The following is a 24,952-nucleotide window of genomic DNA, read 5'->3' on the forward strand; positions in this document are numbered from 1 at the left end:
TGCCAGAAGTTGGTCTACTCCATGCAACACAGATGTGCAGCAGTTCTCAGAAACAGTGGTTATGTAACTAAATATTAGTTCATTGATTCAAAGGAAAACAAAATAACTTTTCAGTTTATAAAGTGAGTGTTTGAGATTGTAAAGTAGAATGCAGGCACTGCTTTTTTTGTTTTTGAACAGCCTAGTATACTGGAATACTAATATTCCCTTTTCTTTACTTTCTGTAAAGGAATAACACAAAGTTGATGAATGTTTCTTCATGTTTTGATTCGGAGTAGAGTGTGCAGTGTGTATAAAAATTAAAGTTATTCTAGGGATTTTGAGTTTTATTCACTTTTTAAACACACTGCTATTATTCTGAACACAATTGCCCGGATGCTGGTAAGTGTGATAAATATTTTTTTTTGACCTCATTATTAAATTGTATTTGTGACATTTGTAAAATTGTGTTATTCCAGGATAGTAGTTGGAGTTAAAAAATACAAAACAAAGGTACAAACTTATATGAAAATATAAATGCTGCAAATAATAGCTGGAGATCCAACTATTGTCAAAACCACATTAGTTATTATAGTACAATTTCTTCCAAAGATTGTTTCATAATAGTTCTCTCAAATCGAAGTTTAAAGTTTTCTTCAAAAAGCATCTTTGGACTTGCATTATAGTAAACATTGACAGGCAACCTTCGAGCTCCATCTGTTATGTGAAATAATAACTATGATAAAAAAAAGTCTACAAATCCTTGCTTGGAATGCATTGCCTTAGGGAGCAATAATAAAGGAAGTGGATGACATTTTGCAGCAACAGAAATACTGTCATGTCTTTGGATAAGTAGCTTGAAGTTTCATTGTATAGCTTGGCTGACTATGTAGAGAACAGATAGGGCCACAAAAGGGACCACAATTCTATACAGAGAAACCAGTAAGACCAGATGTTCATAATCCTATTTTTTTTGAGTGTTAAAGGAATCTTTTATATTATATTATATTATATTGCTATTCTCTGCAGAACAAATAATAGTAAAGATTTATAGTTCAAGTGAGTGTGGATCCCAAGACACTGAAATGCTTGCACTGGCAAAGATGCTAACCTAGGACAACTAGAGGTAGAACGAATTATCTGTGGGTTATAACCCAAAAAGAGGTGCCTTTATTCAAACGCAAAAAAGATCTTTCACAACTATTGGTTGAGGTCTGACAAGGTCAGTGCAACAAACAAAATTTTAACTTTTAACTTTTCCTGATTATTTTAAGATCAAAAAATTTGGAAAGTCGAACTAATTCAATTCATCTGTGAGATAATATTACTCCTTAAATTCATCCATAAATAGAAAAATTCATTATTTAAGTAAAGTGCAGTGCAATAATTTAGGATATTAGACCCAAAAAGATAAATTAGTTGATTTAAAAAAGTAATTAAAAATGACCAAACATGGTAGTGGGTTAAAAAATGTAGTCACAATCCAAAGAATAAGTGGTAGAAATTAGGAAAAAGTAGATGGTGGCGTTGTCCCGTAAACTAGCTACCTGATTTTTTCTAGAGCCTGGGACACCACAAAGATAAGGCAGGACAGGGTAACCGGGGCTGTGACCTTGGTATTTAACTTGCCCTAGATGTTTACAAGAGGCTAGGTAACCCTAAAAAGCCACAAACCTTCGGCCCCTTAGAATGGAAGAAAGATTGTAAGAAGTTATATAGAGTAGAAGAGGATTTGACCCAAAAAAAATAATTCTTGCCCCCACTTCCGTTGAAAAAACCCAGCCCGACTATTTATCGATCTATAAGCTAGTTTACGGGACAACTCCACCATCTACTTTTTCCTAATTTCTACCACTTATTCTTTGGATTGTGACTACATTTTTTAACCCACTACCATGTTTGGTCATTTTTAATTACTTTTTTAAATCAACTAATTTATCTTTTTGGGTCTAATATCCTAAATTATTGCACTGCACTTTACTTAAATAATGAATTTTTCTATTTATGGATGAATTTAAGGAGTAATATTATCTCACAGATGAATTGAATTAGTTCGACTTTCCAAATTTTTTGATCTTAAAATAATCAGGAAAAGTTAATGTGGCTATAGCAGCACTGGCACTTTAAAATCTTTTTAAGTATAATTTCTTAGGAATTATTGTCATTGAATAAGTAGGGTGCATCACTTATTAGAGATTCTCTGTCAACCTTAGAATCATAACTATTGGTAGGGTTTCTTTTTTCTTTTTCTTAAAATTTTGTTTGTTGCTCTGACCTTGTCAGACCTCAACCAATAGTTGTGAAAGATCTTTTTTGCGTTTGAATAAAGGCACCTCTTTTTGGGTTATAATCCACAGATAATTCATTCTACCTCTAGTTGTCCTAGGTTAGCATCTTTGCCAGTGCAAGCATTTCAGTGTCTTGGGATCCACACTCACTTGAACTATAAATCTTTACTATTATTTGTTCTGCAGAGAATAGCAATATAATATAATATAATATAAAAGATTCCTTTAACACTCAAAAAAAATAGGATTATGAACATCTGGTTTTACTGGTTTCTCTGTATAGAATTGTGGTCCCTTTTGTGGCCCTATCTGTTCTCTACATAGTCAGCCAAGCTATACAATGAAACTTCAAGCTACTTATCCAAAGTCATTGAATAAGTAGGGTGCATCACTTATTAGAGATTCTCTGTCAACCTTAGAATCATAACTATTGGTGGGGTTTCTTTTTTCTTTTTCTTAGAATTATCTGTGGGTGTTCATTCGCCATGAATTTTGCGAATTTCCCTCAAAAACTGGCGAGAAATTTGCGAATCAGGTGATTTTGACACCGGTGACAATTCTCCGGTGCCGACGGCAAAGTTCAGAAGAATACATTATAAATTGGCACTGGCGCAAAAACTTGAAAAATCTACTGTGGTTTGTTACTTTGTAATTGGTTTAAGTATAACGATTTTTAAAATGTGTATGTCTGTGAAGTATAAATTAAAAATGAATTCTTCATAGTAAATAAAATGTTGAAGTAGAATGGCAGCTCCTCATACAAAGGGGGTGCCAGGCAGAAGCTCTTTAATACATATAGTGGTTTTTTCTGATCCAATGCATCTTTGTATACAAGAAAGTTTAGAGTCTGTTATACAAAATAATTCCCAAATCTTTTGCAATCTCATAGACCCCAGGCACAATCCAATTAAGCGTGGTTAGCATTTATATTTGTAAGCTTTTTCATTGCTTAACCTTAGTGATGGGCGAATTTGAGCCGTTTCGCTGAAAAACTCGCAAATTTCCCATGTAATTCATGAAACGGCGAAAAATTTGCGAACCAGCGCGGGCGTCTCATTTTTGAAATTTTTTTTTGACGCCGGCGAATTTTTGGCAGCGAATTTTCCCGGGCATTTTGCGAATTTATTCGCTGGCGGTGAATCATGCAAATTCGCCCACGGATTCGCGCCTGGCGAATAAATTCGCCCATCACTACTTAACCTCATTTATAGCTGCCCAGTCCCTCAATGTATTAAAATCACTTTGCAAAGGAGAAGCATAATGTGTTGTATCATCAGGGAACATGTAGTACTTTAATTCCTGAACTAACTACATTAGAACCCTCAAAATATGTTTTCAGGGGACCAGTAAAAAATGGTGTAAAATCCAGGAAAATGTAAAATCAGGGAAATGTATTGTGCATAATATATAGATGGGACCACAAAACAGCAATTTAAAATGAGGAAAAACTTAAAATCATGGCATGTAAAATGGGGGTTCTAATGTAGTATATATTTTTTTCTAGTTGTAATATTGGTGTGTACACAGCCATATCAGGTTATTTTGCATGGTCATGTGCTTTCAGAAAGAACCAGCACTTTAGGATGGAACTGCTTTCTGTCAGGCTGTTGTTTCTCCCTACACAATGGAACTGAATGTGTCTCAGTGGAACCTGAATTTTTACTACTGAGTGCTGTCCTTAGATCTACCAAGGAGCTGTTATCTTGTGTTAGGGAGCTGCTATCTGTTTACCTTACCATTGTTCTGCTTATGGGCTGCTAGGGGGGACAGGAAGGAGAGTGATATCACTCCAACTTGCAGTACAGCAGTAAAGAGTGACTAAAGTTTATCAGAGCACAAATCATATGACTGAGGGTAGCTGGGAAACTGACAATATGTCTAGCCCCCATGTCAGATTTCAAAATTAAATATAAAAAAATCTGTTTGCTCTTTTGAGAAATGGATTACAGTGCAGAATTCTGCTGGAGAAGCACTATTAACTGATGTGTTTTAAAGAAAATATGTTTTCCCATTACAGTATCCCCTTAAAAACAATAAACCCAGACCAGACACCTAGCACACTCATCCAAATACAAAATGTCCCACAGATGTCAAGCTAGCAGGCCAATTGTTTCCTGTTGAGAACAGGTTCCCTTTTTAAATAATGACTCCACATTAGCAATATGCAAACCACTTGGTATAATGTGAAAAAGAATCAATAGTTACTGTGTACAAACTAATACTGCTCATCTCCATTTATAAACTCCATATTCATAAGTACAGCTAGCTAACATGTATTTTTCATATAGTGGGACAATTATCTTACAGACAGGCAACACTTTTATGGGCTGGAAAGTCCTGAAATGTGAATCTGTCTTAAACTGTCAAAAGAGCTCATAAAATAGGTTTTAGAGTGAATCTAGAGATTCAGGCAAGGTTAATTCTGGCCTGGATTTTATGACTAAACACATCTGTTTTAAGAGGATAGCTTTTTAATGAGACTTTCTCATCCAAAAAAATAAGCTTGTGATTGTGCCTGAACACTAAGCATTGTGTATGCTGTTTATTATGGTAGAAAAGTATTAGTTGTAAATATGTTCAGCCATCTTAGGAACATGCATTCCATTGTTTCTGTCTCATTTGTATCACAAATGTCAAGTTTTATGGATATATAATATACCACAGAGAGTGTTACTCTTTCATGTCTGTATGGACAGGTGCTTGTAACTAGCTTGCACATAACATAGAAGATAAAAGCAGTAAAGAGACCAATTTCAATCCAGGAGTTAGTTTGATTTAAGTTTGAGATACTGGCCATCTAATTAGATCTAGATGATATATGTAAAATATGTCTTTTTTTAATAAGAAATACATGTTGACATTCAATTAAGCAGCTATTATAATAATATGTTTCTTCAAAAGTTGATGGAGAAATATTCCATCATCACTGCAAAACTACTTAGCTTCTTGGAACCTTCAATTTGTTGTGAACAATACTTCCTGCACTATTATTATAAATGTATCTCTTACCCCGTTATGCTTTAAAGAAAGACAAAAGTATTAAGAATATAAATTGTCTCATATTACAATTTATCTTTTTTAATTCAGATTTAATGTTCTTCTCTATGAAAACGCATTGATAATAAAAAACAAATGTCTTTTCACCATAGGAAACAATGAAGACCTAGTATAAAACCTTTTTTACGACCCTTTGGGGCACTCTGAAAAATTGTTGACCTTAGCCCATTTTAAAAAGCTTTAAAGTATTTAACGACATGTTAGAATTTTATAACTTAATTTCTTTCAATAAAAATAGAAGCACCCATTGAAATCCAGTAGTTTGCTTTTCAATGATGGTACAGCAAATTTGGAAACCTTGATTTAATCTTAACTTTACAATTAAAAAAAAATTATAATAAATTTAATATATTTATTTGTGCACACACTTTCTATACACTGTTCAACTACAAAAACATAAATAACTGCAATATAAAGAATGCCAGACTTATGGGGACAATTAAGGTTGGCCCCATAGTGGCCCCAAAGCTGCTCAGTTTCAAAAGCTTTTTTGGGTAAAATTGAGTAGCTTACCAAGAGTTTTTTTAGCATGAATCCCTGTGTGATTAGTAAACTCAAGGGGAGTTTTCTTAAAGATTGCTTGTGCTGAAAGGCCAATCTTTAATTGTCCCCTATATACCACATACAGGTTTAAAGGTTGAGAAGTTGCTGATTTGGGTTACAGGTGATTTCCATCATGAAGCACCAAAGAGTGGCAGGAAATGCATCAGGTGACTATACATATAGGAATATTGTGATCATTTGAGGTGTCTGGCCAGTGGTGTAACTAGATGTTACTTGGCCCCAAAGCAAAGTATTTTTCAGGCCCCCAAAATGTCTAGAGGTTGACTTGTTTTACCAATATTTATTGAAATTGTATATGAATAAGGGCCTCATGGGGCCCTCTATATCTCCTGTGCCCTGGGTCTGCTTCCTCTATAGTTACGCCCCTGTGTCTGACCTTTATATTTTTAATGGATTATCCAGAAGGAATGTTTATTTTTAACTGTTGCTTTTCTGGACAAGTATATTTCTTCTGTTAGTTCCTCACACATCATGGCTTGTAAATTATAGGGCATAGTTTGTGACATCAGGTGCCACATGCCATGCTGATGGACCACAGATTATTTTTCATTATGCGCTCTTCATCAGTAATAAATCATGGTATGTGTCAGTTAGACATTCTGTTCCATAGCTAATTTATAAATTGTTTCCAAATAATAATTTGTTAGCTTTGACCCCATGTTCCTTTTATTTAGCTTGTGCAGTAGATTCCACTGATCTATTGGGAGCTGAACTTGTGGTTAGTGTAATGGCCTTGACAAGGCATGAGATGGCATTACAGAGGGAACAGTATTCTTACAAATGTAAGTAGTAAAAAAACACCTGCTAAGGGACAGCAAATAATTTGAGTGTTATTCCATATTTGTTACAAATAAAAAAAAGATTGGTGAAATATAAAACCCTAAAATACATGTAAAATTCGCTTTCATTACATATCAAAGCTTGATGTTCGTGTGCGAGTCATTTTGCTTTGCAAAATATCCACGTTTTCTAAGTTACTCTAGAATGCCCTTTAAGTGTGCAGTATATTTTCACTGTGGCATTTTGGTTGAAATGTGATTTTATTTTTCTCTTACGTGTAAGTTAGTTTAACACAGCAATTAAGATGCCATTCATGGCTAGTTATTTTGAGATACTATCTTCCTTTGATAATTGTGTTTTATTAATCATAAGACTATAATCACTCAAACATTCAGTGATGCTAAGGCTTCTATTTAATTGACATCTATCAGGATTACATCTGTAATAATTACAATTGGTAATTTTTAAGACTCTTGGGCCTAGTCAGCCTATAAAGTTTCAGGGCTGTAGTGTCTTTGTGAACATGTTCTATCCTTCTGTGCACAGATACACATACTTATACGTATTGCATATAATAAAGATATAACACAAGCAAGTCAACAATACGCTGATTGTTAAAACACTGATGCTTTTTTGTTTGTTTGTTTTCTTTTTTTTAAATATTATTAGTTGTCAGCATATATATTACTATAGAGATAAGATATAAGATTGTTCAGTCGGCTGGTGCTCCTTTTCAGAACAAAAATTGCTGGGGAACTTTGACAATTTTCCTGACTCACCCAGATATTCCTTCCATAAATTTCTGATTATACAATGAACTAAAACTGGAAATGTCTTAGTATAGTGCATATGCACAATCCTACTTCTACTTAGGCAATGCCAAGGAAAGTCCTGTAAGACGGTGGTGCAGCACTATAATAGAAATAGGTCACTGACATTTTTTTTCTGAAAGGAACAAATATAAAGATTCAATTGAATGTGTCTAACATATTGGTTCTCCACTCCCCCCCCCCCCCCCGGTGCAGGTTTAGGAATGAGCAAAATATTTTGCTGTGTTTTGCCAAGAAAAACACACTTAAGGGGCACATTTACTAAGCTTGAGTGAAGGATTCGAAAACTTTGAATTTCAAAGTTTTTTTAGGTACTTCGACCATCGAATAGACTACTACGACCTTCGACTACGACTTTGATTCAAACTAAGAATCGTTCGACCATTCGATAATTGAAGTACTGTCTCTTAAAAAAAACTTTGACTACATACTTCGGTAGTTTAAACCTACCGAGGTACAATAAAAGCCTATGGGGACCTTCCCCATTACTTTTCTAAGGTTTTTTTGATCGAAAGAAAATCCTTCGATCGATGGTTTAAAATGCTTCGAAACGTTCGAACGATTTTTCCTTCGACCGTTCGATCGTAGGATTTGGAGTAAATCCTACGAATTCGATATTCGAATTTGTAGGATTTTACCTCAAGGGTCAAATTCGAGGGTTTATTAACCCTCGATATTCGACCCTTAGTAAATGTGCCCCTTAGACTGTAATTGTTGCATGGTTTGAAAATCTGCAAAGATAAACACGTCAGATTCCCATTTTTTCCCTTGCCTTTTAAACCGTGTTATTATTGTGCGGGCACAGTAAGAAGCACACAGGGGTCCTTATCAGAAACCAAACTCAATTGTGCCTTGATCTAATTTGGTTACTAATTTAGATTTAATGACTTGCTAATGAGGCTAGACAGAAAATGAAGGTAGTGATCAAAACACCTTTTTTCTACCAGTCCAGTAGACACTGCCCTTTCATTTGATTGGGAGGCAGGCTATCTATGGTAAGTTTATTGAACTATTAAAGAGTTACTGTCATGGGGAATTTTTTTTTTCAAAATGAATCAGTTAATAGTGCTGCTCCAGCAGAATTTTGCACTGAAATCCATTTCTCAAAAGAGCAAACAGATTCTTTTATATTCAATTTTGAAATCTGACATGGGGCTAGACATAGTGTCAATTTCCCAGCTGCCCCAAGTCATGTGACTTGTGCTCTGATAAACTTCAATCACTCTTTACTGCTGTACTGCAAGTTGGAGTGATATCACCCCCTCCCTTTTCCCCCATAGCAGCCAAACAAAAGAACAATGGGAAGGTAACCAGATAACAGCTCCCTAACACAAGATAACAGCTGTCTGGTAGATCTAAGAACAGCACTCAATAGTAAAAACCCATGTCTAACTGAGACACATTCAGTTACATTGAGAAGGAAAAACAGCAGCCTGCCAGAAAGCATTTCTCTCCTAAAGTGCAGGCATAAGTCACATGACCAGGGGCAGCTGGGAAATTGACAAAATGTGTAGCCCCATGTCAGATTTCAAAATTAAATATAAATTTTGGATTTCAGTGCAGAATTATTAGATAACTATTAACAGATTCATTTTGAATTTTTTTTTTCCCATGACAGTATCCCTTTTCAATTTCAATTTCTTATAATAAGTACAAGTAACATGCTATCAGATAAAAAAAATCTTCCTTTATTATAATAAATAACTCTTGTACTAAATAAAGAATGCAATATTGTGTAGATTCCTAGTTACAGCTTGTATATTTTTTATGTTTAAAATAGGCATATATGTTTTTAACATGTATTTTTTCATATGACTTGTTTCTTCATAATCGTAAGATGGCTATAGAAATGTTACCTAATAATTATGTATATTGTTATATTTAAAAAAAAAAATATCTTGTTTATTTTTCCCCAATTAAATCTCAGGAATATTTATTTTGCTATGTTACAAATTACTTATGTTTTGGTGGAAAAAAATCCTTTCTCTGGACAATGTTTTACTGTAATTATTTAGAATATCATATCACTATAAACCCAACTGTATATGCAATCTATAATGCCAAAAAATTAACAAGTTAATAATCAAATTGTTTTTTTTTTTTCGTTTTTTTCCGTTAGATTTTTTTGGTTCTGTGTTCTTTCTGCTTCCATAGACCTGTATCATCTGCCTATTGCTCAATATTTATAGTACAGTTCTGTTCGCTCTTATTTCAAAAGGTCTAAATCAGAATCCGCTTATTTTGAGGTCCTGCCAATGACATGCTGGTATGATGATTTATAGCAACAAAGCTGGTATGTGAAGGTTCTAAGGGAATAGAAACCTTTACATTGATGACATTCTTCAGAGTATAATGAATGGTTTTTACAAGCAGACCCAATGTCCTCTAAATCTTCTCATACATGCAATAATGTTTTAAAATAGAGCTGATTTTTTATTTTATAGGTCAAATAAACTGCTTTAAATAGGCAAGCTGCTCATTATTTTAAAAAATAATTTTAAAAAATTCAATAATTTTAATGTTAATTAAAATTACTGATGTTAATATTGCTGCTACAACAAGCAAGGTAGTCATTTATCTAATGCAATGTAAGTTCAAGCAAATTAAACTACCTACTGTAGGTCATAGTGAACTGTTAAGCGAGTTAAATGCTATTTCTTGTCGCCGATTTGATTTGTTTTTTGTACAGCGTACAGTATATTGATGAAAGAAAAATGGGATGATGGGAAAAACATTTAGTGGCATATCCACTTAAGGTGGCACGATACTCAAGGAGGTTATAAAGGACAGCATGCTAGACATTAGAAGAAAGATCTCTGTATAACACGTCACAAGTCAACTATTAGTGCATTCATTCAATTCTTGCATACTCAGAGAATTTTTCACTTATGTATTGTCCTTTTAAGGAAAGCACACTAGCTCTTATACATTTATGTAATAGTTTACTAGTGTGTCTATGTATATTGTTATGTTTTGGTAGCCGAGGATGAGTAGAGTATAACAGTGCTTTATTAGCAGATTCATGCACATCAACAGTAACTTAACTCTAACACCCCGCTGTATAGAAATTACTGTGCATGCACAGCACAACTCATGTGCACAGTTTAAGATCAGGACTGAATTTCTTCTCAGCATTTGGCCATTTGCTTTGTAAGATGTCCCGTAGTAGTTTGACTTGAATTGGACATGTGAGGCAAGCTTGCTTAAACTCCGCAACTGTAACTGTACATGATAGTAAATCAGTCAATGTTACAACTTCTATGTCCTCATCCAGTGTATCAGAAGCTGCAGGTTAAGGTAAACTTGACAAACAATCAGCAGTAACATTTTTCAAACCTGGTTTGTATTGCATTTTGTAATTGAAATTCAGTAGCCTTGCTGACCATCTAGCTATATGCATTCAAGCCCATCCTAGTCTATTTGTTGTAAGCAGTGTAGTTAAAGGGCTATGCATACAGTAAATTATCTACCCCATAGGTAGGTTCTTCATTTTTCTGTTGCCCAAACACATACTAGAGCTTCTTTTTCAACAGTTGAAAACTTACGCTCTGTCTCTGTAAGTGTTCTGGATGCAAATGCAACAGTTTTCTCTGTATGATCAGCAAGGATCTGTGTGAGAACTGCACCAATGCCATACTCTGAAGCATCTGTAGTAACCATAGTGGGTATTGCAGGATCAAATAAAGCTAGCACTGGACAGTTCACTATTAACTGTTTCACTATTTCCAAGCTATGTTGAGCAGTCTCTGACCAAACCAGGCATAAAGTTCCATGTAGTAGTGCTCTAAGTGGCTCCACAACTGAAGCATAGTTGGGAATAAACTTAGAATACCATGAAGTAAGACCTAAGCAAGCTCATGAGGTCTGAAAATCTGATGGAGTAGGTGCTTGTGTAACAGCATTGACATGGTCAGGGTCAGGCAGTAATCCATCTTGTAAAATTATATGACCCAGAAATGACAGCTGAGTTTGTTTGATGTGGCATTTGGAAAGTTTCAGTTTCAGTCCTGCAGAATCAATGCATTTCAAAACATTTTTAGGTACTTGTCATGAAGATCCATAGTTGGAGCATAGACAATTATATCATCATATAAGTAGCATTGTACACCTGGTATGTCATGGAGTATAGAAGAGATCCGTCTTTGAAAACAACTTGGTGCTGAAGCCAGTCCATAAGGTACACGCTTGAACCAAAACAAACCATCATGGGTGATAAATGCAATGAGGTCTCTGCTTTCCTCATGCAGTAATACTTGATGATAAGCACTAAGATCCAGAGTAGAAAATAATATTTCTCCACGGAGTTCTGAAAATATTTCCTCTATGTGTGGCAAAGGATGATTATCCACAACAACTGCTTTATTAGGTTCACGGAGATCAACACACCATCAAATACCTCCAGTTTTCTTCATTGTTGCAACAATTGGTGAAAGCCATTCCGAGGATTCTGTTTTTTCAATCACACCTTGCTCTACAAGTTTCTGTGATACCATCTCCCTTATAGAGTAGGGCAATCGCCTCAATTTCTGGCATACTAGTTTTACATCTGGTCTCAACTTAACTTTGTGTACAAAGTTCTTTGCACAACCCAGTGAAGTGTTGCTTTGTGGTGAAATTTTAGACACTGGCTGTGTTACAGGCACTGGTGCTGTAGTAATGAGACCATCAATTAACTGCAGGTTTATTGCAGCAAAGAGATCCCTTCCAAGTTTAGCAGTACCCTTATTCACAATGTAAAAGTCACATTTTGCAGTATTTCAAATTGTACAGTCACTGGCAAGCAACTAAACACAGGGACTGGATCCTTTAAGTAACTGACCAGTCTCAGGACAGGTGCAACAAGCGGATCTTTTGCAAGGTATTTCAAGAAAATATCCTTTGGTAGTATAGAAACAGCTGAACCTGTATCAAGCATCAGGTTAATGGAGTGTCCCTTGTCAGCAGAAGCAGTATTGACATTGACAGTGCATATAAACTTGTCTGGAATAAATGTGTCATCTTTATCTACACTTTATACTGTAACATTTGTAGTAGTGACTTAATGAACATCTTTAGATCGACAGATCTTAGCAAAATGTACTACCTTTGTGCATTTGCAGGACTGTACAGCTTTTGCAGGACATGTAGCATAATTTGCAGTGTGTTGTGTTGAAGCACAGTGGAAGCAGTATTTTTTGTTTGTATTTGCCCAACCCAATGTGTAGCAATTTGGGTAAACTGACAAATATAAAGGCAGACAGATTTACCTATATTAGAACATCCTCATTATAATGGAACACAAATAATACATCATCTGCCTTTCTGTAGGTTCACTTTTGTGCCAGTGCGGTAAACTTCCAGCAACCAGATATTTGACTTTATTATTCTGATCAACCAGTCAAAGCTAGTAACTGGTTGTTCCAGATTAGTTTGCTGTTCAACATTTTCATGGGAATTGTTGGAAATATGTAGTATAAATCGTTTATTCATTTTACTGTATACAGACAGGATAGTTGGCAAAATATCAATCAATCATAACAGACAGAGGAAGCCTAGTTGTTATTCTGTATTGTTTATGGGTGGCATCTAGAAAAAATATTTAGAGATTCTATTATGTTTTGCTTGTCAGTCTCAATGTAGACCATGATCTGGTGAGGTAAAGAGTAATACAACATAGTCTTTATTAGTAAACCTTGATTAAACCATTAACAAATATGGACCAATAAGAACTATTGAAACATCCCCCTATGAACAGCTAAAGGGCTGTAACTGACCCCTGACCTCCATAAGTATTCTATCTTGGGTCGGGGCCAGATGGTCAACTTTCTTGCATTCTTTAATGGGGTTGTTCACCTTTGAGATAACTTTTAGTATGATGTAGAGAGTGATATTCGGAGACAATTTGCTATTGGTTTCCATTTTTTATTATTGAAGGTTTTTGAGTTATATAGCTTTTTATTCAGCAGCTCTTCAATTTGCATCTTAACCAATCTGATAACTAGGGTCCAAATTACCCTAGCAACCATGAATTAATTTGAATGAGACTGGAATATGAATAGGAGAGGGCCTGAATAGAGGGATCAGTAATAAAAAGTAACAATATATTTGTAGCCTTACAGAGCATTTGTTTTTTAGATGGGGGTTAGCGACACCCATCTGAAAGCTGCAAAGAAAAAAGGCAAATAACTATAAAACCATAAAAAATAAATAATGAAAACCAATTGAAAATTTGCTTAGAATTGCTGTGAGAAAGTTGCTGAAAATACTTTTCATTGGCACCCTGTGGTTTAGCTGCATTAGAATTATCTCATATGCTTTCTTGTGGAATATGCAGTAAATATATCTCTGATTAGGCAGTTTGCCTTGTAGCCTCCTCCAACTTAACAGTGATGACAGTGATGACTTTGGGATTTCCTGCCAAAACTCTTGCTGCCAAAATTCTGCAAGAAATGTGAACTTGCTATTTTGAAAGTTCAACATGCAACAAAATAAAAATACAAATTTCTCTGGTTTGTTTCCCTTTTATTTCTTTTGATTTATATTGTTTTTGCATGTTCTATAAACAAAATAACATTCTAAAATATAGTCCTAATGTGTTGATTGATAATTTAAAACACACTCAATTAGAATTTAGCTGAATCTAGCCCTGCTAATTACAAATGTTTTTGTCAAAACAAAATCAAATTCATGGCATGGTTTATTGTACTTATGACAACTAGGCAGACACAAATCCAGCAATCTCTTTTGTCATGGAAATATGTTATTTCACAGTGAAATTTACAGAACAAAGACACTTTATTCATCTGACAGTGACAGTTCTTAATGGAGATTAGTTATGAGGATACCACAAAAGATCCACAAATAATGGTTTTTAGGATGCAAAATTACCATTTTGACATTGAACTAATTTTCAAATAAATCCTTTACACACTTGCCTTTTTTGTGTACACACATCTTATCACAACTTTAGTTTCAGAGTTCTATTTTGTGCCATAGTTTTATCCTTGCTAAGGGCTAGGGATGTCGCGGACTGTTCTGCGGCGAACTTGTTCGCGCGAACATCGGCTGTTCGCGTCCGCCGCAAGTTCGTGAACGTCGCGTGACGTTCAGCAATTGGCGTTCGCGTCAAAATCGTTCAACCATTCGACCATTCGGTCGCTAAAATCGAACGATTTTCGTTCGATTCGAACGAAAATCGTTCGATCGAACGATAAAAATCCTTCGATCGTTCGAATCGAACGATTTTCGGATGTTCGAAGTTCGCGAACTGTTCGCGAACTGTTCGCATTTTTTGCCGGTGTTCGCGAACGGCGTTCGCGAACACATTATCGGCGGTTCGCTACATCCCTACTAAGGGCAAAAAGTATGTAAAAACAAAACTCCCATTTACAGGTTTGTATTCAGGTAGATTTATCTATTTAACCTTAGCAACAATTGAAATTCTAGGAGTATAAGAATGAGATTTTGGAAAAGGCTATTTTTGATCACATTAATTGATGCAATTTTAAAGATGCTAATGGACAAACATCTACAATACATGACAGATGGGTCACATGCAAGATTTATATTAAATGCTCATTATATTAATCTAAGGATAGTGAAATGCAATACCTTTGTAATTACAAAAAGAGGCCCCCATTTTGTGCAACAATTTAGAAACACTATATAATGTGTGCAGCTTGATGGTTTCAAGCCTGGTGATTACTAAATGATGCATCACTATAGTTTCTTTGCAGAAACTCTATATGTATGCTTATATGTTTTTCTGAGTGCTCTATGAAATCTTGTGCCATATTTCAGTTGGAACACCTACCTTGGTTTCAGTGTGAATCGGGATTTATCCCCAACACCAGATCTCAAACTCACTAATGCTCTTGTGGCTAAATGGAAACAAATCCCACCAACAATGTTTAAAAATCTAGTAGAAAGTCTTCCCAAGAGCAACAGTTGCTTTGTCAATAAAGGGAGGACAAACTCAATATTAATAGTAAAGCTATTAGAAAGAACAAATCTTCACTCTTAAAAACAGTTACAGCACATACAATATACATTGGAAATCCTGTCATGAAAAAAGTGTAGATTGGCGTAAACTATTAAACATTTCTGTCTACATGGTATAAATAAAGCATCATGTTTACTTATATTTGAATACTTTCTATTCAAATAATTATGCATTCAATAAGATTTTAATAATGTTTTAACTAAACTGAAGAAAGGAGATTCCTATGGTTAGAAGGCCCCATCAGCTAACCATGTAGTAAATTGACTGCCCATTGTTACACGAATTGCTGCATAGCTATTTCTATAGGTAGGAAAGAAATATTTGTGCAAATATAAACATGAAATTGGATTAAGGTATCTATGTTGAATACTTTAAAAGTATGCAACATGGGTATACATTATGCTATATGTTAAATTTTGATTAATGGACATTGTGAATTATTTGGGATGTTGAATAATTAGATCATTTATTATGTGCAATGACCCTCAACACTCTCAAAAAACTATTCCAAACAGTCTTTGTGGTAACTGGTCAGCATATGCACACACAAGGTTATAAACAGGTTGGTCTGAAACTCCAATTAAACAAGAGCTGAAGGTCTCCATCACTTGTTTGTTAACCTTTTTTTTATCTATGTGATACCCAAAAGTATCTTAGTCCTGTATTTCCTATGTTGTTATGATAAAGGACATTGAAGGAATAGTCGACAAGTTCAGACAATCATCAAACAACATGATCTGAGTCCTTATTAAACAATTAATCACTGTTGTACTTCTGATCTGTTGTATAAGCAAATATTGACTCAAGATAGAAATGTGCACTTTAGCAACATACTGTATTTACACTCATAGAACAAAAGAACCTTGGTAGATCTTTTCCCCAGAATCCTAAAAGCTAAGCAAATAGTTTAACTCTTTATTTTAATATGTTGTAAGTATTGTATCAGTTTTCAAGTAATTCCATATTATATTCATGAAAATAATTAACTACCAGTTATATTCATAGATTTTCAGTTATGTTTTATTACAATAGAAAAGATTGTGGGAATAATTAAAAGTAATAAAGTAGCATTTTTGATTATATTATCTTCTGTATAAATATCTTGTCTTCCTATATGATGCATAAAAAGCCATCTCTATGTAATATATCACTTGAGGAAGGGCTAAACTAGTCCTGAAATGCTTGAGCCACATGTGTTTGTAAGCTTCACCTTCAATAAATACTGGGAACACCCCTCTTTTGCATTTAACAGGTACAGACTCCACTTTTGGAGTCTCGATCTTTGAGTTTATATTTGTGGTCAAATTTTTATAGTTTTAGATGTTTTTGAAACTCTAAAATCAAAAATGCCATGAAAGTTATTAAGAGATCCAAATAAAGTACCAAAAAAATGAATGATGCACTAAGATATATGAAAACCTTCACAACCTCTGAACTGATTAAAATGATCCAATAATATCAGTGCAGTTCCTATTGACTTCTATAGCACCTTGACAGCTTTTACCTGGCAATTTTTTTATTAGTGTTTCTTTACACTTAATAAATCTTGAATATTTTGAGTTATAAAGAAATACAGAAAAATCACAAATTTTTAGAGATTTGGGAAAAAAATTAATTAGAATGTTAGTAAAAAGACATTTTCTGTCTTGTTTTTGCATTGTCTTCAGTACCTACTACCTTGAATAACCTGGCTAGAGTACCATGTGTCAGGAACTGGTGTCCAATAAAGTGATGTAAATCAGGGCAGTGCTATATAATAAATAATATTTGGATAAAGGGAAAAGCTTTTTAAACGTAATTAGGGCAGTGGTTATACTTTTACTTACACTTCAGCCAAAATGAAACCTAAAATAGTTTAAGATGAACAAGAAGGTCAGCAGATCTGATGACATATTCCTCAAATTCTATGACCAATCAATCCAGAAGTAATCTGTATTTCTGCCTGTATTTCTGTCTGATTTATAAAAAATGTTTAGGTTGGAAAAGGAAGGAATACATCAAATTAAATTCTTACAGGTATGCATAAAATAAACACAGAAGTGTTTTACATTATTTCTACAGCACTACAGTACTGTGCATCAGCCACAGGTATGCTAGTGAGGCTTAAATCCAATCTGCAAGAAAAAGAACATTTTCATTACCCCTTAACTCCATTACACTTTACAGTTGTGCTAGAATCATTAACAGCTTACGCTGTATGTTGCTAACCATATATATCATTTGCTTATCTGTTTTAGAAATGGTGGAATCCAATAATTTAATCACATTCAATGGCTGGCCCAACAGTTCAAGCTACCATACTTTTGTGTTAGATGAAGAACGGGGAAGACTTTATGTTGGGGCAAAGGATCACATATTTTCATTTAACCTGGCAAATGTCAAAGAATTTCAAAAGGTATTGTTGTTTTTATTTTTCTATTTTACTTTTCTATTATATTATTGTGTTTCTATTATAATTGTATTATTTCCAGAATATTTTCAGTTTGTTTTTCAGTCAGTCTCTAAGAAAAGCAAACGACTGCAGAGCTTTCATCACTGTTAGAAATTGGTTCATTAAGACTTATTTGTATAGAGATTCCGCTAATTGTTGCTTCGGCTGCATGTTGCATTATGCAAACTAGTCGCTGGTGTCTTCCCTTTATTCTTTAGCACAAAATTCAATTCTTAAACACTATCTGCCTCACATTTGTTTTGAATTGCTGAAAAGCCTTGTCATAGTTTTGCTCATATCAATTACCCATATGCGCAATACATATATTTTATTAATAGAATTATACATTGCTTTGCAAACCATTAAATTATACCAGTTATATATTTCATTATTTAAAATTATTAATTCAAATATCAAGCATTACAATTGCTTAATCGGGTTATTTGTGCTCGCATTGAGGGACATTTCAATGACAAATATGATTACTCTATATGTTACTTGGAAAACTACTTCTCATATTATAAAATGCACTCTAATGGGGAGCAGTGCCTACAATAGATTTTGGATGGAATATATTTATTTATATATATATATATATATATATAATATATATATATATATATATATATATATATATATATATATATATATATATATATATATATATATATATATATTTATATATATATATATATATATATATATATATATATATATATATATATATATATATATATATATATATATATATATATATATACATTGTGATTGGCTTTATCGCAAAATGGACAAAGACATTTGACATTACTCCATTTTGTATCTTTACTTGGCGCACATTATCATGTTAATCTTCTTTTTATACATCTTAGTTATCATGATGTATTCATGTATCTCCTTACTGCTAATATGTTCTAAGCAATGATGCAGTGAGAATAAACTTCCTATTACCACCAAACTGTTTTAATCAGACAGACTGATTCAAGTACTAGTGTTTGAATGGACCCTTTATATATATATCCGAAGACCTTGCCAGCTATTTTATTTAGCTTGTTATAGCTGAATTGAAGCAAAATGTATCAGAAGACAAACAAGCAGTTGCTTAGAAATAGCCTTACTCAGATTTGATTTAATGTGTATAAGGCCTTTCCTGTACCAAGCAACTAACCAACAGTTTGTCTAGAATTTACTTAGGCTGTTGGCTACTGAGAATGCCCCGTTCTTCTCAACTCAAAACACTAAACATGTCCTGCAATCTACCAGCCAAGGAAGAGTTGGTTTTGCTGGTTGCCATAAAAACATTGCTCTAGCTGTGTATTTTCCCCTGACCTCCTCTCTTCAGCTTAACCATTACAGTGCTATGTTCAAGCAGGACTTTTTATCAAAGTAAATTGTGCCTGGGTAAGCCAGTATTCTTAATTGCAAGAACTTTAAATAACACGTGTGCTGTTTGTAGATGCAAATATCACTGATGTGTCAGAGGGAAATAGCCGCTGGGTGAAAGCTGCTATTTGTTTTAGGAAAATTTGATGGCGCTGGCAGGCAGAGAGAATATATGCAGTTCGGGTTGGGGAGATGTGTCCAACTTATATACATGGGAGGGGAATCTAGGGTTTGCATGTCTTTTAAGTCCACTTAAAAAACATGTAATAAACTCAATAGGAATGTTTTGTCTCCAAAATGGATTTATGCATATCAAGTACAAGGTACTGTTTTATTATTACAGAGAAAAAGAAAAATGTTTATGAAAATTAAAACTATTTGTTTAAAATGGATTCAATGAAGTAAAACTATGCTTTATTTTTGTGTAAAAGTTACACTCAAACAATAAGCCTCACTTAGCATTTAATTGCAATTTATTTGTATTTTTTTGAGTGTTTAAAAATCCTTAGTGTAACATATATAAATTACGTTCGTGTCTGCTTACCACCTGCAAACCTATGATGATAGCAGTTTTTTTTTTTAAATGAGCTGCTGCTATCCACAACAAAGTTGTTAAATATGTGTAGAGACCCTGAGGTTCAGGTATATTTTATTCAGGCATTTTCCCCTATATTTTGACACCTAAGTGGTAATTCACCCAGGCAGCTCTGTCGCTTTTCCTAGGTCCATTAAAGTTCAAGGTTTGCCTAGTAGGTGGCAGCGTTAGAAAGTTTAAAAGGGGAAACACACGTATGCAGGGCTCTTTTCAGGGCTACTCACCACTTCTCTGGCTCACCCAGGGGTGTGCTGCAAACAATCCTATGGTCTTTTCTGTGATAAGGTATTGTATTTTTATAGGATTGAAAATGTCTCTCAACATTATCACAAGTATACATTTTCTATTCAAATTATGAAAAGACTAAGCACGTTCTATTATTTAGAGTCTGTTGGTCAAATAATCGTTTTCTTTTCTGTTATTAATATTGGTTGGAGGGAGCTAGCCTGGCAATGATTAACATGCATGAATGCATACATAGAACCACACTGTGAATGATTTATTTAAGCCTCTCCCAAGATAAGAGTGCACAAACTAAGCATTTATACTCAACCATAACTGACCAGGTTTAGATCATATATATAATTTACTAGTAGGTGTAGTAGAGTAATAGAAAAGAATAGAATAACAGACTCAACAGTCATGACATGCATGCTAGCTGATTCTATGTAATTGAATAATTAATTGAGGTTTGTCAAAAATAATAGCAGTGTTCAAAATAACAATAGCTTGTTCTAAATAAAAGCAGTTTGGAGTGTGTGGAATTAGTGAGGTCATTGGTTATAGTGTATTAGTTGTTCCAGACATTGTTCAGAGGAACCGCATACCTTGATTAAAAAGTTGATTGGAGAGAGGGAAACATATAAAGAAGTGCAGAACATGATAGGCTGCTCAGCTGAAATTACCTCAAATGCATTAAAATAGCAACCAAAACCTGAATGACGTGGAAGAAAACAGAAAACTACTATTAAAATGGATAGAAGAATATCCAAAATGGCAAAGACTCAGCCAATGATCAGCTCCTGGAAGGTCTAAAGTTACCTCTTAGTACTGTTACAATTAGAAGATGAATATATGAAGCCAAACTATTGGCAAGAAGCTCCCGCAAAGTCCCATTGTTGAAAAAAAGACAGTTTGACAAAAACACTATCCTAAAGAGAGAGAGCGCAACATTTTGTGGACTGATGAAAGCAAGATTGTTCTTTTTGGGTCAGAAATCCCCCAAACAGTGAATTCAAGCAACAGTACACTGTGAATCATGGCGGCAGAAGCATAATGATATGGGGATGTTTCTTAAACTATGGTGTTGAGACTATATATATTATATTTATATATTTATATACACTATATTTACCAGGGATCATGGATCAAAATACTTGATGTCATATTGCCTTATGCCGAAGGGAAAATGCCCATTTAACAGGTAAACAACCCCAAACACACCAGAAAATGAGCAACATCTTGGCCCCAGACCAACGATATTGATGTTATGGAGTGGCCAGCCCAATCACCTGACCTAAATCCAATAGAAAATGTGTGGGTGGCTTTCAAAATGCTGTTTCTAAAGTAAAACCAAGAAATGAAGAATTGTGGAATGTAACGGGTAGCAGAAGTTGGTCAACTTCATGCAACACAGATGTGCAGCAGTTCTCCGAAACAGTGGTTATATAAACAAATATTAGTTCAGTGATTTTTTTTAAATTTTTTTTTTGAAAATATTATATTCCCCTTTGTTTACTTTATGTAAAGGAATAACACAAATTTGATTATTTTTTCTTTGTTTTGATTTGGAATAGACTGTGCACTGTTCCCAATGCATTTGTGTGTATGGAAATAAAAGCTATTGTAAAGATTTTGAGCTTCACTTTTTTAATCACACTGTAATTATTCTGAACACTACTGTACTTGTAATGGGGAAGCTTTTTGTTTCAGTTTTGCATAATGATGGGTTGTGATTTAGCATTTTTGGCCATATTGTTGTGCCAAATAGGAGACTGAAGGCTTTGTCTATCTCCATCCAGTGCCACAATAGAGAAAATAAAATGCCAACATAAGCATTTAACTATTGTCATTGGAACTGGCAAATTATTCCTGCTATTTACAGTAGTTTCTATTTATATATTGTTATTATGGGTTCCCAAATGGATCAGACTGGAATTAAATGTGGATCATGTTTTATTCTATATTTAATTCCTGAAAGCTTTTCAGCAGGCATGGATAATTGATTGTGCGGATATCTGGATTTTCCAGTGGGTGAGAAGCCTTTATACTTTGCTGAAAGCACTATGTTTAGGTGGTATTAAAAGACTAAAAATAATCATAGTGTACAAAAATCCTTATCTAAATACATGTATAGTGTGACACAATATTAGGTTTGCATAATCTGAGGTCCCTGGTTTAATACATTCATGTGCCTTTTAAACTTAGGTTGTAAATGCCCTTCAAACTAATTAGCTCTTTGGTAGCCTTCAATCACCACTATACTTCTTTTCAGTTTACATGTTCTATATCTCAATATGCTTATTTTTGGTAGTTTACTGATTACTGCATATTTATCTTCTAAAGCCATTTTGTATTGTGTATAAACAGTTACTGGCTCTACATTAGAAATACTTATACTGTAATCAATCCATACAAATCTAGTATTCTAATATCAGAAGCATCATTTTTTAACCTTTATTTCTTCAGATACTGTGGCCTGTAACAAACATCCGAAGGGACGAATGCAAGTGGGCTGGTAAAGATATTGTTGTAAGTACAAAGCATGCTACTGTTGTTTTAGTAAATATTATTTGTTATTTTAACATTATTAAATGTAAAGATGGCCATAGACGCAGAGATCTGCTCGTTTGGCAATGTCGCCAAACAAGTGGATCTCTCCCCGATATGCCCCCATTGAAGTGGGTGATATCGGAATAATCCGATCGTGGGCCCTAGGGCCCAAGATCGATTCATGATATATCTGAAAAGGGCAGTCGGATTGCAGGACCGCATACACGCATAGATGCTGCCGCGATCCAACGGGATTTTTTAACCTGCCCCATCGAGATCTGCCCGACTTTCGGTCAGATATCAATCGGAGAAGCCTGTTGGATGCCCCCACACAAGGCTTTTATTGGCCCGTGTATGGGTGCCTTTAGACTTTAATTTTTGATTTTTTTTTATACTGAAAGGGATAACTAATATTGTTATTGTAATCTTTTTAAATGTAACCATTATTATTATTATTATTATTATTATTATTAATAATGTATGGGAATTTACAAAAGAAGTGTTAGATTCTTCCATCATAGACACCCATAGTAGCCAATCACAGTCTTGATTTTGAATACTTACACTGGTTGACCAATCAGAGCCATCTGGTATTTTTGGTGAAGGTTGATATTCTAGAGTAAAATTTTATCTGCTATGTGAATTCCCCCATGACCTAATATTTTAATAGAAGAAGAAACAACTGCATTGTCATCAATCTGTTTTGGACTCTCTAACAAGCATTTGGACAATATGGTGTGAATTTATCACAGATCTGCCAAAGCAAGCTAACCCACTCAACATACATATGGATTATTGCCCAACTCAGAACTGGAATACATTTCACATCCAACGCTAATCTGTGCTATCCAGCCCACAGATATTTAAGTGTCCAGCTAAGATAGGAGCATGGGTTACATTGGACTCACACTTCAAGATCAGGGCCTTCGCTAAGTGGATGCATTCCCAGACAGATGTTGTGTAACTACAACTCCCAGCCTACATGCAAAATATACAAAAAATGATTGGGCGCCAGGAGGTTCTTATGATGCAAACAAAGAAAAGGTTTACTAGTCCAAGCCAATGTCCCCAGGTTTACTGACATTTGAATAGGTGTTAGCAGATAATATATCATTTAGAACAGGTAACACAGGAATCAGCTGAGGAACAGAACTCCATTAGGCAATGTAGTCTAGTAGTACAACAATCCCCGGCAACACACCTTATAGTGATCCAAATTCACCTAGTGAAATAGTTAGAGAGAAGGAGTCTAGTCTGACACCCTATTCACTGTGTTCCCTACCTGTAAGACAACATCAAGAAACCTTGGGAAGCTACTCCCTACTGCAAGTCCTCGTTGGAGCTTCAGCTGCTCTTTCTACATACACTCTCTGCCTTTCTCTCCTAGGGAGACTATTACAGATCTACCCTGTTCTAGCTAACCCTCATTCACGGGGTTCCCTGGTCCCTGACTCAAATACTAAAGGTGCTGGTCCCTTTAGGGAATGTGGCTTTACTGGGCCTTGGTGTACCCAGGCTCAATGACACATCCAGTCGATCCAGACACCAGCAGCCAAAGAGGAAGATCCACCCCTTTCCACACACACTATTGAAGTGTGGTAGGAAGTGGTCATTACACCCTTTGACCAATAACTACTGGTTATGCAAATAGAACTAAAAATTTGATATATAGGCTTTTGCCTAGTAACTAGGGAGGTAAAGGAGAAGGGTAGGGCCTAAAGGCACAGGGACAATTTAAACCCTATGGGTCCCTACAATAATGTAGGTTAATTATTGGTGGATGTGGTTGCTGAAACAATAAACACATTTCACCATTCGGTTTTTACATTACACATTCCCTGTGTTTAATTACTGTACAAACTGACTTTAATGTTTTTGGTTAATGCTATTATTTTATTCTTGGAAGGTTTTTTTTTAACTTATGTATACCCATTGTTATGACCAATAAAGAAAAAAAAATGTTGCCAAATAATATGAATCCTCAATCTGAATATAAAATGTATGCAGCAATCCTCCCAAACTGATAATGAATTAAAATGTTTTATACAAATCAAATATAATGTACAGGCAGCTTAGTAAAGGAACATTATAATAGCTAGTTATGTATTTACAAAATTCTACATGTTTTCTTTGCAAAACAAGGGTCCTCCTATGAAGTCAATTCTTGACATAGTTCTTAGTAAAATATACCCATGATATGTACAAATGTATTCAGCATTGGAATATTTTTACCTTTATGAAACATATGCATTTTTTTATCAAAAGGCAAAGGATACTCTTTAAAAAAAATATGAA

At 34.6% G+C, this 24,952-nt stretch overlaps 1 protein-coding gene across 2 annotated transcripts in view; it reads left to right on the top strand.

Annotated features, from left to right (window-relative positions):
• sema3a.S (semaphorin 3A S homeolog) overlaps positions 1-24,952 on the top strand; it is a 123,819-nt gene that overhangs the window by 27,416 nt on the left and 71,451 nt on the right. For both annotated transcript variants that reach the window (XM_018255746.2, XM_018255745.2), the window contains exons 2-3: positions 17,717-17,874; positions 22,574-22,636. In XM_018255746.2, the coding sequence (XP_018111235.1) occupies positions 17,717-17,874; positions 22,574-22,636 (221 nt within the window). The remainder of the gene's footprint in view (positions 1-17,716; positions 17,875-22,573; positions 22,637-24,952) is intronic.

The sequence above is a fragment of the Xenopus laevis genome, chromosome 3S, assembly GCF_017654675.1.
Source record: "Xenopus laevis strain J_2021 chromosome 3S, Xenopus_laevis_v10.1, whole genome shotgun sequence".
Classification (NCBI taxonomy): Eukaryota; Metazoa; Chordata; class Amphibia; order Anura; family Pipidae; genus Xenopus; species Xenopus laevis.